Source organism: Phocoena phocoena, chromosome 7 (assembly GCF_963924675.1).
Source record: "Phocoena phocoena chromosome 7, mPhoPho1.1, whole genome shotgun sequence".
NCBI lineage: Eukaryota > Metazoa > Chordata > Mammalia > Artiodactyla > Phocoenidae > Phocoena > Phocoena phocoena.
The window spans coordinates 53,837,686-53,855,732 of record NC_089225.1 but is presented as its reverse complement, the minus strand read 5'-3'; the positions used below and the strand labels follow the sequence as shown (position 1 = coordinate 53,855,732).

Genomic DNA, 18,047 nt, shown 5'->3' with positions numbered 1-18,047 from the left:
ACATCTCTGGGTATGAAAACAGAAGCCCAGAGAGGTTAATTTGCCCACAGATAGTAAGTTAATAGTCAAAGTTCTAATTTTAAAGTGTCTGTCTTATTTCAAAGTGATGTTCTCAACTATTGTTCTATACTCTTTCTGTATAACTAATGTAGTATCTAACTTATTAGTTAGATAAATGACCCTAGTTAGTCTTTTGAAAAAAGTGGTATTCTTTTTTGGAAATATTTAGATTTAAGATGGTTTATAGTTTGCCAATCCAAGATATGCCTGGACTGGCAGCACTTCACAGATTTTTTTCCTGATAAATATGCTTTTAGACAAGTACATTCAGCACAAGTTGACATTACTGAACAATTTGGTTTCAATATCTTATACAGGTGTACCTTAGAGATATTGGAGGTTTAATTCCATGCCACCATAATAAAGCAAATATTGAAATAAAGCAAGTCACATGAATTTTTTGGTTTCACGGTGCATATAAACATTATGTTTACACTATACTGTAGTCTAAGTGTGCAGTAGCATTATATCTGAAAAAACAATGTACCTACTTTAATTTAAAAATATTGTATTGCTGAAAAAAAATGCTAACCATCTTCTGAGCTTCAGCAAGTTGTTATCTTTTTGCTGGCGGAGGGTCTTGCTTCAGTGTTGATGGCTGCTGACTGATCAGGGTGGTGGTTGCTGAAGGTTAGGGAGGCTGTGGCCGTTTTAAAAATAAAACAACAGTGATGTCTGCACATTGACTCTTCCTTTCACCAACAACTTCTCTGTAGCAGCAACGCTGTTTGGTAGCATTTCCCCATGGTAGAACTTCCTTCAAAAGTGGAGTCAGTCCTCTCAGTCCCTGCTGCTGTTTTATAAACTAAGTTTATGTAATATTCTAAATCCTTTGTTGTCATTTCAACAGTCTTCACAGCATCTTCACCAGGAGTAGATTCCATCTCAAGAAACCACTTTCTTTGCTCATCCATAAGAAGCAACTCATCCATTAAAGTTTTATCATGAGATTGCCCCAATTCAGTCACATCTTCAGGCTCCACTTCTAATTTTAGTTTTCTTGCTATTTCCACCACACCTGCAGTTACTTCCTCCACTAAAGTCTTGAACCCCTCAAAGTTGTCCATGAGGGATGGAATTGACTTCTTCCGCATTCCTGTTAATATTGATATTTTGACCTCTTCCCATGGATCACAGATGTTCTTAATGGCATCTAAAATGGTGAATCCTTGCCAGGTTTTCAGTTTACTTTGCCCAGATCTATCAAAGGAATTATATCAAAGGAATTACTATGGCAGCTATAGCCTTATGAAATATATTTCTTAAATAATAAAACTTTTAAGTCAGAGTTACTCCTTGACCTATGGGCTGTAGAATGGATGTTGTGTTAGCAGGCATGAAAACAACATTAATCTTGTACATCTCCATCAGAGCTCTTGGGTGACCAGGTGCATTGTCAATAACCAGTAATATTTTGAAAGGAATCTCTTTTCTGAGCAGTGGACTCAACAGTAGCTTTAAAATATTCAATAAACTATGTTGTAAACAGATGTGCTGTCATCCAGGTTTTGTTGTCCATTTATAGAGCATAGGCAGAGTAGATTTAAGATAATTCTTAAGGGCCCTAGGATTTTCAGAATGGTAGATGAACATTGGCTTCAACTTCAATTCACCAACTGCTTAAGCCCCTAAGAAGTGAGTCGACCTATCTTTTGAAGCATTGAAGCCAGGCCTTGACTTCTCTAGCTATGAAAGTCCTAGGTGCCATCTTCTTCCAAGAGAAGGTTGTTTTATCTACATTGAAAACCTGTTGTTTAGTGTAGCCACCTTCAATAATTATCTCAGCTAGATCTCCTGGATAACTCATTGCAGCTTCTACATCAGCACTTGCTGCTTCACCTTGTATGTTCATGTTAAGGAGATGGCTTCTTTCCTTAAACCTCATGAGCCAACCTCTGCATCTTCACACTTTTCTTCTGTGCTTCCTCACCTCTCTCAGCCTTCATAGAATTGCTCTGGATTAGTCTTTGGTTTAAGGGGATGTTGTGGCTGGTTTTATCTTCTATCCAGACCACTCAAACTTTCTCCACATCCCCAATAATGGTGTTATGCTTTTTTATAATTTGTGTGTTCACTATAGTAGTACTTTTAATTTCCTTCAAGAATTTTCCTTTGTATTCACAACTTTGGCTCAGGAGGCCTAGCTTTCGGCCTGTCTCAGCTTTCAGCATGCCTTCCTCACTAGGCTTAATCATTTCTAGCTTTTTTTTTTTTTTTTTTGCGGTACGCGGGCCTCCCATCGCCGTGGCCTCTCCCGCCGCAGAGCACAGGCTCCGGACGCACAGGCCCAGCAGCCATGGCTCACGGGCCCAGCCGCTCCGCAGCATGTGGCATCCTCCCAGACCAGGGCACGAACCCGCATCCCCTGCATTGGCAGGCGGACTCCCAACCACCACGCCACCAGGGAAGCCCCATTTCTAGCTTTTGATTAAAAGTGAGAGATGTGCAACTCTTCCTTTCACTTGAACACTTAGAGGCCATTGTAGAGTTTTAGTTGGCCTAATTTCAATATTGTGGTATCTCAGGGAATAGGGAGGCCCGAGGAGAGGGCGAGAATGGCTGGTCAGTGGAGCACTCAGAACACACACAACGTTTATTGATTAAGATCACTGTCATATGGTCACAGTTTGTGGCGCTGCAACACAATTAAAATAGTAACATCAGAGATCATGGATCACAGATCACCATGATAAATATAATAACGAAGAAGTTTGAAATATTGCAAGAATCACTAAAATGTGATACAGAGAGAGGAGTAAGCAAATGCTACTGGAAAAATGGTACCAAAAGACTTGCTAGATCAAGGTTGCCACAGACCTTCGATTTGTAAAAGAATGCAGTATCTGTGAAGCGCAATAAAGCAAAGCTCAATAAAAGGAGGTATGCTTGTACTATAGTAGAGTTTTAAAAATATTAGGTGTATTTTTATATCAGCAGAACATAGTGAGTATTTTACTAATTTTCTTTAAGATTAATTCTCATTTTCTAAAATAACTGAGTAATCATGACAATGCACTGGACTTCTCCTATCCTAATGAATTTTCTGTTATATGTCACAATTTTGGTCTGCAGTTCTTAATGGAAGGTTATATATAGAATAACTTACTAATTTTAGGGATTCTCTAAAGTGGAATGTGCAGGAAATACATGCTATATTATTATATATTAGATTGGTTATATTGCTAATCCTGATGATATATCAGCATTACTTTTGGAGCTTTTAAAAAATATGGATTCCTTTGGTCTCCCTCCAGAGATGTTTCCATTTGGAATGGGGATGCCAGCATGAGCTTTAAATAACAGCTTTGTGATTATGAAGTATAGTCAACATTGAGAATCAGTGCTAATAGATAAATGATAGACCAATTTCCTTTAAAAGATAAAATCAACCCTTTTTTTCTGGTTATAATGCAGTATTGCTATAGAGAAAACTGTAACAATGAAATCCCACTATTTTTTAAAAAAAACACATCAGGTAAACATCTTAAAGGATTTTGGGGCATTCTCATACAGTTTTTTTAAAAAATATTTATTGATTAACAAATATTTATTCAGTATATATGGTATACTGCTATAAAATGAATGTTTTTTAAAAAAATTTATTTATTTAACTTATTTTATTTTTGGCTGCGTTGGGTCTTTGTTGCTGTGCGCGGGCTTTTCTCTAGTTGTGGTGAGCAGGGTCTACGCTTCATTGTGCTGTGCGGGCTTCTCACTGCGGTGGCTTCTCTTGTTGCGGAGCATGGGCTCTAGGCGCACGGGCTTCAGTAGCTGCACCACGCGGGCTCTAGAGCGCAGGCTCAGTAGTTGTGGTGCACGGGCTTAGTTGCTCCGTGGCATGTGGGATCTTCCCGGACCAGGGCTCCAACCCGGGTCCCCTGTAGTGGCAGGCGGATTCTTAACCACTGCGCCACCATGGAAGCCCCTCATACAGTTTTAGTGTGAGTAAAGATTTAATATCACCTTTCATAGTACAATTTGGGAATATCTTTAAATTTTTAAATGTGCATAATCTCTGGCACAGCTTTTACACTTAAAAGTGTCTATTCCGGGCTTCCCTGGTGGCGCAGTGGTTGGGAGTCCGCCTGCCGATGCAGGGTACGCGGGTTTGGGCCCCGGTCCGGGAGGATCCCACGTGCCGCGGAGCGACTGGGCCCGTGAGCCATGGCCGCTGAGCCTGCGCGTCCGGAGCCTGTGCTCCGCAACGGGAGAGGCCACATCAGTGAGAGGCCCGCGTACCACACACACACAAAAAAAGTGCCTATTCCAAAGACATAATTGTATAAGGATCTAGGGATTCATGTTCAACCAGTGTCTTTAGGGATACTATACAGGATATGTTACTTCATCATGAGTGTCACAATGGGTGAAAAGCTGTGAAATCACGTTCTCAATTTTACTATTACAGGTACTCTTCAAAATGCCAACATTTCCAGACTAAGTTGTCTTGAAAATTTGCTTCCCCCCACCCTCCACAGCATTTGCTCTTTATGGCTGTTTTATTCTGATTGTATGATTTGAAAACTGCTTGTCAGATCATATGAACAGAGGAGGAAGTTCAGCTTTATTCTAATTTTATGGTTTATACTATTTAACAGATAAAGCCTTAAGTCAAAGCGAAAGCCAGAGAAGGGAAAATGCAAAGAAGTAGTTATGCTATGTAAATGATAAGAAAATGGCAAACAAAACTGCGCTTTATCAATATCGAAGATTTAGTATGCTCCTTTTAAGCATATGTGAGTGTCAATTAAAATGGGTCCAGGTAATAGGAACCTAAGAAGTACAGCTGTGAGGATGGCAAGTAAGGTAGTTTTTAAAAATTGAAAATAAGATTAAGTATTATATTTCTTTTAGTTACTGATGTGGTTATGGATGCTGTATGTTTGTGGAGGGAGTAAAAATCCTTCAGGCTTTTAAAAATGCTGTGAGCTGGCACACTTTTAGTTACCGGTAAGGCAGCGTGCATTTTAGTTGAGGGTTATCTGATTTCGCCTCTTTGGCTCTCTACCATCTTTGATATTAAGTATTATTAAATGATAAGGCAATACAGGAGAAAATAGGCTACACTCAAAATTGCGGATATGTTGATTGGGTTTACTTTGAACAGCAAGGAAATGCTCTTATTTGGTGATAGGATCCCAAAATGTTGCATACATGAACTTTTTATGCTTTTTATATTGAAATCAGCAAAATAATAGATCTTTTAGGTGTCAGAGATTCAAGCAAACATTTACAGATAATAGTTGGTATTAAAGTTTGACTCTTGGGCAGAGAAAGACTGAATTTCAGGTCATGCCAGCTCAAAATCATCCTGGAATTAGGGTACACATATTTTATGATACGTTTTATCTAAATGTAAATTGGATACAAAGCAGCAAGGAAGTTTTCACTACAGAATTTCAGTTTTCTTATAGTGCATTATTCTAACCGAATGTTTATGGCAAAATGTTGGAAAAATAGTATCTTGTGTCTCTGATATTCTTGACTAGAATGTCTATTTTATGTTGATTATTTTTATAAGGCTCCAGATTTCCCTTTTTAGTTCAGTAAATAACAAAGATTTCTCCCACATTTTAAGTTTTGCCTAGAAATGTGAATAAAACATGGTTATTACCAGCTGCGGGCAAAAAGGTTTATGTGCCATTTGTTCAAAGTATAGTGACCTTGAATTTGAGACCTGAGTAACTATATGAATCACTGAAATAGCCAATGAGTAGTGTTTTACAAACCAGTCTTTAGCTAAATGAGTCAATCAGAAAAAAATTCATTCTGACAAGTTTGAATATTGAATATTTTGTAACAGGTATTATTTAATATTAGAGTTACTTTTCTTTCTACTTTAAAGTATTTTCTCCTTTAACGGAAAGAAATTAAATATATCAGTGTCTCTTAACTTTAAGCAGTAATTTTGTTACAGGTGATGCTATCTCACTTTTCTTTTTGTTCTGTTCAGTTGGGGCTGATGGACTCTACCTAAGGTAGAGGTGAAAAATAAATTTTAATATCCACTCCTCTTTTGTTGATGTCATAATATCTTTTCACATACTGTTACAATTTTCTATAATGCATTTATGCCAGTAATTTAAAATATCTCTAGTTGGAGGCTTGTAGAGGTGGTTATCTGTTTTCATGGAACAATCCATATTGCTTTCTCCCTCATTCTGTGATAGCATTAAGGTTCTTATTTCCTTATATTTGGTCTTATTTGCATTGATGAAAGGCAGATTTATTTTTATTGCAAGATAAACCAACAGGCCACATGATTAGATATGAAAACCTTGTTTAATAATCACTGACTTAAATTCCGGAACATTAGGTATATCACTATCACCTCTTGAGTCCTTTAGATTTGTCTTTGTTTTTTGAACTTCCTTCCAACTCTGTAAAATGCTATGTAAATTCACACTAATATCTTGGAACATTTAAATATCAGAGTAATCATTCAGGTTTTGGTATGATTACAAACTAGCATTTATAAAGCTGAATTGATTTAAAGAATACCAATTTCTTCTTCCATCATTTTCTCCTAATCACTGTTCCCCTGTGTGTCGGAATTCTTTAACTTTTTGTAATACTGTAGTCTTTCCATCTTTACTTTAAAGCCAAGTCATATTATTTTGCCTTCCATAATAATCCTTCCCTATTGTGGTCAGTTATAGTACAGTAATTGAGAAAATATAGAGGGAAGAGTGACAGCATTAGTGAGAGCAGTAACAAGCTTGAAAATGTTGTATATAAAATGCTCAATATGTCCAAGTTTTACACGTTACAGAAATACAATAGTGGCCTGGTTGATGTCCCTTAGATTTTCTAGGAAATCGATTGGTCAGGATCAGTGGTTTTTCAAACATTTTTGAAGCCATCAAGCTCTTTCTTTGAAGAAATCTGATATAGAACCTCAATATTAAAATAAGACATGCTGTGTTCCCAGGGATAGGGTAGAGGTGAGACAGGATGTGTCTCTGGTGGCTAGAGCCTTAGCTCAGCCACCTGCTCCTTCCTTTCCTTTAGTAACTTTGGAGACACAACCTTCTCTCCCCTAAGGTGTCTCTGGAGTACAATTTGAAAGTCACAGATAGTATTCTGAACTTTTTCTTCTCAGTGATGAGCCATTTTAGAGGTTAAATATTTGATGAGTTTCTGCCTACCCTAAATCCTCAAGCTTTTAAATCCCCAAATAAGTCCATACACAAAGGATGTCTTAGGAGAATTGGCAGCATTGGGCTTCATTGAGAGTTTTTGTTTTGTTTAATATAGGTGTTGCTCAGATTATTTAAATTCAAAACCAAAAAAACTGTTTAAAGTACATTTGTCTTAGGGTTAGTGATGTAATACTTAGGGCCTAGACTATAAGTTCTGTGGTTTATGGTTGAGATCAGAGTTGAAATATTGCTTATTTTGCAAACCCTACAAGTTATTTGTAAACTGTTAGGGCAGAAGCTGCTAATTATTTAACAAGTGACACGTGATTGAAGTTTTGAAACATGAAAGTGCGCGGATTATTTGGAGTAATAGAAGGATAGCCATTCAGATAAGAATAGCTTACTGATACAGACTATATATACACTGTTCTAGATGCTATACTACTTATGTTTCTGGTATGTTTCTCATTTAATCCCCACAATCCTTTTATGCCATATTATCACCTTTAAAATTGATGAGAAAATTGAGTCTTGGGTTAAGTAACATACTGAATTATAGTAAATAGTGGACCCAGAGTTGGATTCTTAGTCTGTGTTTTTTCAAAGACTCATGGTACTTTCTTTTGAGGAAATTATGGTCCATTGAGGCTGACAGAACAGCCCTAAAATAATCTATGAGATGAGAATGAAGTCAAAGGTCAGCACGAGGTAGTCATACTAGGTAGGATGTGGGTGAAAAAAGATTAAAATTCATGGGAAGGCAAAATGGTGTGTTTATAATGCCTACATTTACTTTATAGGCAAATCAGGTATATCTAGGTTTCCCTTTCTCATCTTTTGCTTTGTTCAACTTTTCAGTTTTTTATTAGCTATTTCCAACTTCTTACTCGTATTAGTGTTAGATTACAGTCGGTTTTTTGTTTGTTTGTTTTTGCGGCACGCGGGCCTCTCACTGTTGTGGCCTCTCCCGTTGCGGAGCAACAGGCTCCGGACGCTCAGGCTCAGCGGCCATGGCTCACAGGCGCAGCCACTCTGCGGCATGTGGGGTCTTCCCCAACCGGGGCACGAACCCATGTCCCCTGCATCGGCAGGCGGACTCTCAACCACTGCGATACCAGGGAAGCCCAGATTACAGTCTTTTTTTTTGGCGGGGGGGCGGGGGGGACTCGGGCTTCTCACTGTTGTGGCCTCTCCCGTTGCGGAGCACAGGCTCCAGACGCGCAGGTCCAGTGGCCGTGGCTCACGGGCCTAGCCGCTCCGCGGCATGTGGGATCTTCCCAGACCGCGGCACGAACCCGTGTCCCCTGCATCGGCAGGCGGACTCTCAACCACTGCGCCACCAGGGAATCCCAGATTACAGTCTTAAAATTAATTTTAGTCCTATCATCCTTTTTTTCCTTCATCTTCCTTTTACTCTTCATCTTCCTTCCTCAAATTCTTCTCTGGTTTAAAAGAGGGAAGCCTGTTGCCGTTTTTTCTTCATTGTAATCATTATGCATTTGGGGGGTTTGTTAGTTTGTTCTAAACAAAATGACATTTCCCCCAAAAGACTGTCTCACGTCCCCATTCCAGAAAATTTTAAATTTAGGGAAATTTTGCCTTGGAGAAAAAGTTTTTACTAAGTTACCGCATATGTCTTAAAAAAATGAAAATAAAAAAGACCTTAAATATGTTGAAGTCTATATCCAGTAAAGTATTTAATGAACATTATCCCAAATAAGTTTGAGAATTGCCACGTATACTGTATCTTTGCATCCCATCCCCCTTTTGGAGATAGCCAGTGAGTGCTAGTATTTTAATGGTTCTTAGAAGCTTTGTAAATAAATAAATCTAACTTTATTCACCCCCAGTTGAACCACCCTACTATACCTTCCATTTTAAAATGTATCCTCTCAATCTATCCCTGATCCAGTGTTCCTTGGAATATACTTTAGAAAATGGTATGGAACCATTTACAACATTATATATTCTTTAGTTTTCTAGATAGAAAATGTTGTTTCCAATATAGCTTTCAGAATTTTATTATTCTGTTTAGTTTTTTGTTTTGCTTGTTCAAAGAAGCTAGTCAGGATTTAAGATGGAAATCCAAAAGGATTGTGCCATGCTTAAAAATTAGTATACCATTAAAACTGTTCTGAAAAACCACATTTCCTTGACCTTAAATTATATTTTTTATGTAGATTAATTTGGGAAGGATATGAATAAATTATTATTTGGGAGTTCTCCTTTGTTTTATTTTTTTTTAATTAAAAAAATGTTATTTATTTTTGGTTGCATTGGGTCTTTGTTGCTGCTCATGGGCTTTCTCTAGTTGCAGCGAGTGGGGGCTACTCCTCATTGCGGTGCCCGGGCTTCTCATTTCGGTGGTCTTCTCTTTTTTTGGAGCACAAGCTCTAAGTGTGCGGGCTCGGTAGTTCACGGCATGTGGGCTCTAGGGCACGTGGGCTTCAGTAGTTGTGGCTTGCGAGCTTTAGAGCACAGGCTCAGTAGTTGTGCACGGGCTTAGTTGCTCCGCGGCATGTGGGATCTTCCCGGACCAGGGACCGAACCCGGGTCCCCTGCATTGGCAGGCGGATTCCTAACCAGTGTGCCACCAGGGAAGTCCCGTCCTTTGTTTTAAGATAGATTATAGGGTTCTTTATAAAACTGTTAACTTAGAATTTTTAATTTGGTGATACTTTTATTCCAAGAAGAATAACATTGGTTACCACTGAAGTCTGAGTTTGGTAATTTTGAGTATGAAACTAAACTAATGAACTATTTACCTTAAATTGTGGTATGTCAGTCTGTGTCCTGAATAGATTGCTAGTTAGAGTGGATTTCTTTAAGATCTCTGGTTTACGATGTGAAAACATATAGGCAGTTTATTGGATATAATGAATTTTATTTATGAACTTAATGAAAATTTGAAGTATTTTTGTATGGTTGATTCATTCAGTTACTTCTTGATGTAGGATATATAATCATAACACATAGAAGGGAAAAAAGCATTTAGGCCTTGGAAATACACAGAATTGAATTTGATTTGAATCCTAGTTACCTTGAGTAAGTTATTTAATATTTGTTATTTATCATGCTAGGTATGGAGGTGGGAGGAGGAGGTGGGGAGAAAATATAACTTCTGTCTTTAAAGAATTCAGAGTTTAGTAACATTCACTTAAACCTCTCTGAATCTGTTATCTTGTTGGCAGAATGTCAGTGAGAGAACTTAAAATTCCCCAGATAATACTTTGGGGAACCATAGATGCTCAGTATGAGTTAGGTTGTTCATTGTCATTCATACTATTTAATCATAGAACTACTTACAAGAGACATCAAAATACGGATTAAGTCCCTTCCTTGTTGGAGGACTACGTTGCCTTTAGAGATTTATTTTAAGTTGCCTTGATGTTTCATTCATTCAGATATCCTTTGTTCTGTCACCAGACAAACTTGCCAAGCTTCTAGAATTTGAGGGCCCTGTGCCATTGCCTTGTGCACATTTGGTTTTAATTTTTCACTAAGCACAACATTCTGTCAGACTGCACAAAAATTACTTGTTTTAGCCTGATGGAAATACTTCCTATCAGTTAAAAGAGCAAACCTGTAATTTAAGAACAAGCCATCACATAGGGCAGGGCTCTGCAAACTTTTTTTTTGTAAAGGGCCAGGTATTTAGGCTTTATGGGCCATGCAGTTTCTGTTACAGCTACTCAACTCTGCTGCTGGAGTGTGAAAGGAACTACAGACAGTACATAAATGAATGAGTGTGACTGTGTTCCAATAGAACCAAATTTATGGACACTGAAATTTGAATTTCTTATAGTTTTCATATCATGAAATATTCTTGTTCGGTTTTTATATTTTTCAAACATATAAAAATGTAAAATTTATGCTTAGATTATGGGCCCTGCAAAAACAGGTGGCCAGCCAGATTTGGCCATCTGGCTATAGTTTGCAGACACCTGATTTAGGATATAATCTATGAATTTGCTTTGATTGTTGTTGGATAATAATTTTTAGGCATTTAGGTGAATGGTTCTTTTTAGTAGGGATTGTGTATATTAAGGTTTGTGTTCTGCTCTTTTTTTCTAGCCCAAGTTTATTTTACTCCTATAGAATATATATGAATAGTAGAAAACTAATGGGAAAACATATGGTGTTTTGTTGTTATTTTGTGGGGTTTTTTTTTGCCCTATCCAGTTAAGAATTTGAAGGGCATCTTTTAAAGGCTGATTACTCTCAAATTTCTCATCCACCTCAAGTCAAATTCTGTAAATGTAAATTTCAGGTACTGTGTACCAGGTCTCCTACACTTCAAATTTTAAAAATTTACACAATAGGGGACTTCCCTGGTGGCGCAGTGGTTGAGAGTCCGCCTGCCGATGCAGGGGACACGGGTTCGTGCCCTGGTCTGGGAAGATCCCACATGCCGCGGAGCGGCTGGGCCCATGAGCCATGGCCGCTGAGCCTGCGTGTCCGGAGCCTGTGCTCCGCAACGGGAGACGCCACAACAGTGAGAGGCCCACGTACCACAAAAAAAAAAAAAAAAAAAAAAATTACACAATAGGAAATTTTATCTTTTAAATAAATTGTATGTAATAATTACATGTTTACATTGCATGAATGCTGTTGAGCAAAATTTTTTACCTCGAAAATAAAAACGACATTTATAGTGATTGTAAAATTTTGCCTGTTAAAACTATAATTTAAAGTTCTGTTAACTTGCTTTCTGTAGACACCAGAGAAGAAACAATCGGAATCATCCAGAGGAAGAAAGAGAAAAGCAGAAAATCAGAATGAAAGTAGTCAGGGTAAGTGAAGCAAAATCTTCCTTAAGAGCCGAAGAGGCATTTATGATTAATTATTCTGGTTTTTAATCAATTAATAATGTTTTTAAAAAGTAGTGTGTTTTTGTGATTTCTATAGATACCATGTAATTTCTGCATTAATAGTTTAGGAATGTACTTTGCATAAGAAATAATAATTATATGAAATTGGAATCTTTTTGTACCACAGGTAGTTTATGGTTACTGTTTTCAGGCTTTTGACATTTCCCTTATTTTTTTAATTTGAGAATTAGAAAGAAAAATGTCATGTCCAAACCTGACAGGCATTGCCTTTATCACCTTTCTGTTTTCTCTCTTTATATGAATTATGGTATTGAAATGGCTTCTCGTTTTTGAATAAGAACTTTATATCTTAGTTTTAGACAAGTACCCAAACTTACTCATCCCTTTTATTTAAAAAAAAAAAAAAGACTATATAAAAATGATTGAAGTACTTGATTAAAGCACCATCTTTTTCTTTCCATACCTGTTCTTCATCCTTTCTTTCATACTTACATTTTGTATTATGAACTATAAGAAAATTACTTTCATTAGACTACACAACTTCTTATAATGGACAAAATAGTATTGTCACTTAATTTGGCTTCTCAAAATTAAATACAATAAATTGGGCTCTTAAATCATATGTAATGATGATTTTATACATATATTACATGTTTTGGAGCCACAAAATCTAGAGCCATGAACCCGTGGCTTACTAGTGTTTACATGTGGCACTGGCATCAAGAAATACACTTGCAGCAGCTATCTTTGTGGAAGGAGGGAGTTGAGTCACTCTAGCACCTTTTTCTAAGTTTGTGGTACTTTGTATTACAATCTGCCCTGAGGTCTTTTTTGATCTTAGTGTAGTTTCCCCAAGTTGTGGTTAGTGGGCTTGGATTTATTTAGTTATATTAGTTATGATAGATATAACTTTAGATTTTAAAACTCACTTTTAAAAGCAGGTCCCAAAATAGCCTGGGACTTCTGGGTAGGTTGATCCAACCTGTGTCTTTAAGAAGCCACATCTTTTTCTTTGTGGTCTGCCATCCACAGAATTGTCTGCTTTTCTCTTATGGTTTTAGGACTGTGGCCAGTTTTAATTGCATTTCCTCATTTCATCTTCCACACTTGTATTTGCTTTAGAGAGAAGCTGGTTTTCTGTGTTTTTCTTTTTTCCTTGTTTCTTTGATGTAGGCTTCTTTAAGTCCATAGCAAACCTCTCCTGTCATCTTCTTGGCCAGGATAGGGTCATGTGTCCATTCCAAAACCAGTTATGTCCAAGAGAGGTATTATTGCCCTTAAAATCAGGCCCATCTCGGGACTTCCCTGGGGGCGCAGTGGTTAAGACTCCATGCTCGCAATGCAGGGGGCCCGGGTTCGATCCCTGGTCAAGGAACTAAGTCCCACATGCATGCCGCAACAAGAGTTTGCATGCCACAACTAAGTAGTCCGCCTACTGCAACTAAGGCCCGATGCAACCAAATAAATAAATATTTTTTAAAAAATCAGGCCCATCTCTGAAAATGAAAATGGGGTAAAGTTCCATTTAGAAGTACAGGTTGTGTGGAAAAGGCATGATACCTGAACAAAATTGCATTTCTAATCTGAAGGAAGGAAGGGGAACTAGGAACAGAGGCCAGATGGGAGTCAGCCTCTCCTGAAGTTACATGTGCTATGTAGGGGAGGGAATGTTAACAGAATAAAACTTGGATTCAATTAGGGAAAAAAAATTTGGGAAATAGTTTCTGGGTAGGCAACCAGAAAATGTCTCTGTCTTCATTAAAAAATAGCACCTCTTCAGAATCTGCAGGAAAGTTGTTACAGGCAGAAGGGAAGTTCTTTGGTATAAAACTTTTATAGTGCTCCCTGACCTCTGAATAAATCTGTACAAAACTAGTGTTCAAAATTTCTAGGTAGTATTTATAGTCCTGATTACTTATTAGTTTAAAAAAAATTTCCCCCTACCTTGTTCCAAAAAGGAATTTGAGGTTGTTGAACTTCTAAATGTATTGTTTGTTTATCTCAGTAATGCCTGGCACATAGTAACCACTCAAGAAATATTTGTTGAATAAAATAAGTGAATGAATGTATATAAGTCAGTATTGAATTGATAAATGTATATGTTTATATATTATCCAAAGCTTTTGACTCCATGCTATCATAAGTTTTTCTTTTGTAGCTTGAAGAAATTATTCAGTGTAATTCCAGTGAAGGATGGATGCCTCCCATCCAAAACGCCATATTTCTTAGCAACTTCTTACTTCAAGATTTATAAAACTAATGAAAAGTCCATTTTGTTTCTTTGTTATTTGTCTTTTTTTTTTTTTTTTTGGAAAAGTCCATTTTAGAGCAAAACTTTTAATTAAAGAACTGTGATCTGTAATAATGTGGATCACTATCAATATGGTCATATAAGGACAATATTTAAAATCTAGTTTAGTTTTTTAAAAATCCTATTAATTTGGAAATACTTTTTAGAAAATCAAAACATTTTACAAAATAGCATTCATATTAAAGCATGTTATTGTCAGTTTGTTATGGTTTGTGTTGACCAAGCTTTTTTATCATTATTTACAGGTGTAAATTGGTTTGTCAGTTATACAGCTGCCACTTGTCTTTTTTTAATTAATTGACGTGTTTTTATGAAATTATTAGCCATTAAGCAATCTGAATAGCGTAGTTTTAAAAGCAGAGATCTTTTAATATGATTTATTTATTTGATTCTCCCATAACCAGGACTTTTAAAAATTGACATGTATCTATTGAAATATCATTTGACTTTTGGAATTCTGAAGTCGGCATCTGACCCTCTGAGGGCTCTTAATGTTCTTTTGATGCCCATCACTACCCAACTAAAATATATTCTTTTTATTAAATAGACTATTTTTGTGTGTATTAGGGAAATTAAGTTTGGTACATTCTCATATAGTATGTGGTAGATAGTCATGACTGACTTTAAATCTATAAAATTTTTTACTTCTGTATTTTAGGAAAAAGTATTGGGGGACGTGGCCACAAAATTAGCGACTATTTTGAAGTAAGTTCATTGAGAAATATCTTCAGTTCTTAATATAATTTTGCTGTGGGCTGAAATAATTTGTTTGAAGCACAAAGTCAACTTTTGATTATCTGCTTAATTAGAGCAGAACTTCAGTACTATGTGATGTCCTGACTTCTTAGGAATATTAAACTTTACTTTTACTTTGGTATGGCACATCATAATTTCTAAAGTACTTTCTCCTGTATTTGCTTATATCCAGGAGATAGTCAAAGTAGGTGTTATTAGTATTCCTATTTTACAGATGAGGAAACTGAGAGCCAGAGATATAAAGTAGCCTATGTAAAGGCAACTTCTAAATTGAAGAGCAAAGAGTAGCTTTAAGTCTCCCAGCCTCTAGAATTCTTTCTGATGTCAGTACCACAGCAACAGTTGAGCCCTGTGGATGGAGATTAAATAATGATAGAGATGTGAATCTAAGAGTCCCTGAAAATAATAAGCAGTGGTAAATTTAAATTCTTAGTCTGGAATGTTTCCTTTCTTCTACACAGAAACACTTCTGCCTACCAGTTTTCATTATGAAATATTAATGTGATTATTAAAACAAACATGATCTACTCAGTTGAAAAATATTTATATTTCCTTGAAAGAGAGCAGAATTTGGTGATTAGGAGAAGGGCTGTGTTTAAAAAATATATATATTTTTTATCCTCCATTATTTTTCTTTCTTGAATTTACAGTGTCTAAGCTAAAACTGTTGCAGACTATAAGATACACCTAATGCTCTTTAGTTGATGTCAGTCCCTTAGTGTTAATATCATTAAAAATCTTTGCCAAAGTAGGATCAAATAAACAAATCTCAGGTGTCTTGGATGCCTACTGTGTGCTAAGTGTTACGCTAGGCACAATAGATAAGAAATTTAGACAAAGCTTCTAGGTTGCAGGAAGCTGTTTAATGAACACACTAGGAAGTCCCCATCTCTGCTGTTCATACATATACCCTGAGATGAAGCCATTAGCAGCAAATTGTTTTCTCCTTCCATTCTTGGTTCAGAAGCATGAGACTTGAGAAAGCTATGGAACAAATTAGGTTGGCTTCTCTTCGTATGCAATTAAGTCATGCACTGTAATGCATGTTATGCATGTAAGAAAGGATTGATTTTTATTAGACTTTGTGCTGTTAAAAAGAAGGGACTTAGTTTGTATAGTTCTTTATAGTGCTGTGAACATTTAGATACTTAATAGATCTTGGGACTGACAGCTCTGTTTTAAGATAGTTGATTATGTTCACTAACATCTACATGTGAACATGTTAAAGTTTCTTGGGATTAGGGATCATACTGGTTTAACAAACATAAGGGAACTGTGCTAAAATTTGAAGGAAAAATAAGACTTGTTCTTTGCTTTGGGGGAATTTGTCTTTGAGTCTGCCACAAAAATAATAATAAGATATATTTAAATTAATTCATAATGCCATATCTAAAATCATATTTGTCTAAACCTGTGTTAATAAATAGTGATGTTTCCTTTTTCCCTCAGTACCAAGGTGGAAATGGCTCAAGTCCAGTAAGAGGCATACCTCCTGCAATCCGTTCTCCTCAGAATTCACATTCACATTCCACTCCTTCCTCATCTGTAAGTTTTTACGTATGTAGTCTTTGTGTCTCAGAGTTTTTGTGTACTGAATGATAACTTTTATAATTCGTCTTTATTGAGACCTTTTACGTATATTAGCGTTTATCTTTAAAAAAATCATTCTGTGAGATGAGTTCTTTTTAATGATTTGATGCTATTAGAACTTTATTTCTGAAAGTAAGATTCTAAAGTTAAAGATTTCCTGAATTAATTATAAGACGTGTTCTTCGCTTTGGGGGAATTTGTTCCCCAAAGAAGTAATGTTTCTATAAAAGAATGATGGGACCAGGAATTCCCTGGCTGTCCAGTGGTTAGGACTTGGCAGTTTCACTGCCGGGGCCCGGGTTTGATCCCTGGTCAGGGATCTTAACAATTAAATTTCTTAACCACTAAAATGGTAGCATAATTAATTCCTTTCTGGGAATCCTGAAATAAAGAGTAGGCAGCCATCAGCCTCAGATAATGTAGTTTGGCATAGGAGAAGGATCTTGGACCTGAAAATTGTCTTACAACTTTTTGGTTTGTTTCTAACATTTTTAAGACCTAGTTCTTTTATATGCATTTTTCTACATGTTAGATTTTATTCTATTTTTTTTACTTTCATTATGTGACAGTTCATTGTCTAACCAGAAAAACAGTGTTGGCTTTCAGTAATTTAAAGATGAATTTAACATTTTAAAAAATCAGAGTATCTTATTTACTCAAGTACTCTGTTTTTACTTCCAGTGTCCCTTTCTAGTTCTGTCTGTAGACATATACTTCTTAATGTCTTATTCATTTTGTACCTTGGGGCACATCATATTGCCATATACTAAGTAAAGCATAAGACTCAACAATAACTGAGTTGTAGTGATAGGATTGGTACACGATGTAATCTTTTGCTTTCGGTGAATGTATTTTAAAACCAGTGACTAGATAAACCATGAAACTTATCAGTTAATTGATATTATACTACATATGGGCATGCATTATTGTACCCACTACTAAAAGAGTTCTGTATTAAGGTCTTTACAGTTTTACTTTTTGAACCATTATAATCTGTTTAATATTTTTGTTTTAAAATAATGTATTTGGCCTTGTTTTAGTTAACAGATTGAAAGCATTAAATTTGCTTTTATGGCACCAGATTGTTAAGTTCCTTGAGGGCACGGCATATATGGCTGGTTGTCTCTTTTATTGGGCTTTATAAGAGGGAGGTACTTAATGAATGCTTATTGAATAAATGGTGATAAAAAATTTTTAAAGTTCAATTATGTTTTTTTTAATTCTTGATTTTTTTAAAATAAATTTATTTATTTATTTTTGGCTGTGTTAGGTCTTCATTGCTGTGCGTGGGCTTTCTCTAGTTGCGGTGAGCAGGGGCTACTCTTTGTTGTAGCGCGCAGGCTTCTCATTGCGGTG

At 36.4% G+C, this 18,047-nt stretch overlaps 1 protein-coding gene across 1 annotated transcript in view; it reads left to right on the top strand.

The window, feature by feature from the left end:
- TLK1 (tousled like kinase 1) overlaps positions 1-18,047 on the top strand; it is a 149,242-nt gene that overhangs the window by 76,525 nt on the left and 54,670 nt on the right. Inside the window, exons 4-6 of the mRNA XM_065880125.1 lie at positions 11,920-11,995; positions 15,004-15,050; positions 16,551-16,646. Coding sequence (XP_065736197.1) covers positions 11,920-11,995; positions 15,004-15,050; positions 16,551-16,646 — 219 coding nt within the window. The remainder of the gene's footprint in view (positions 1-11,919; positions 11,996-15,003; positions 15,051-16,550; positions 16,647-18,047) is intronic.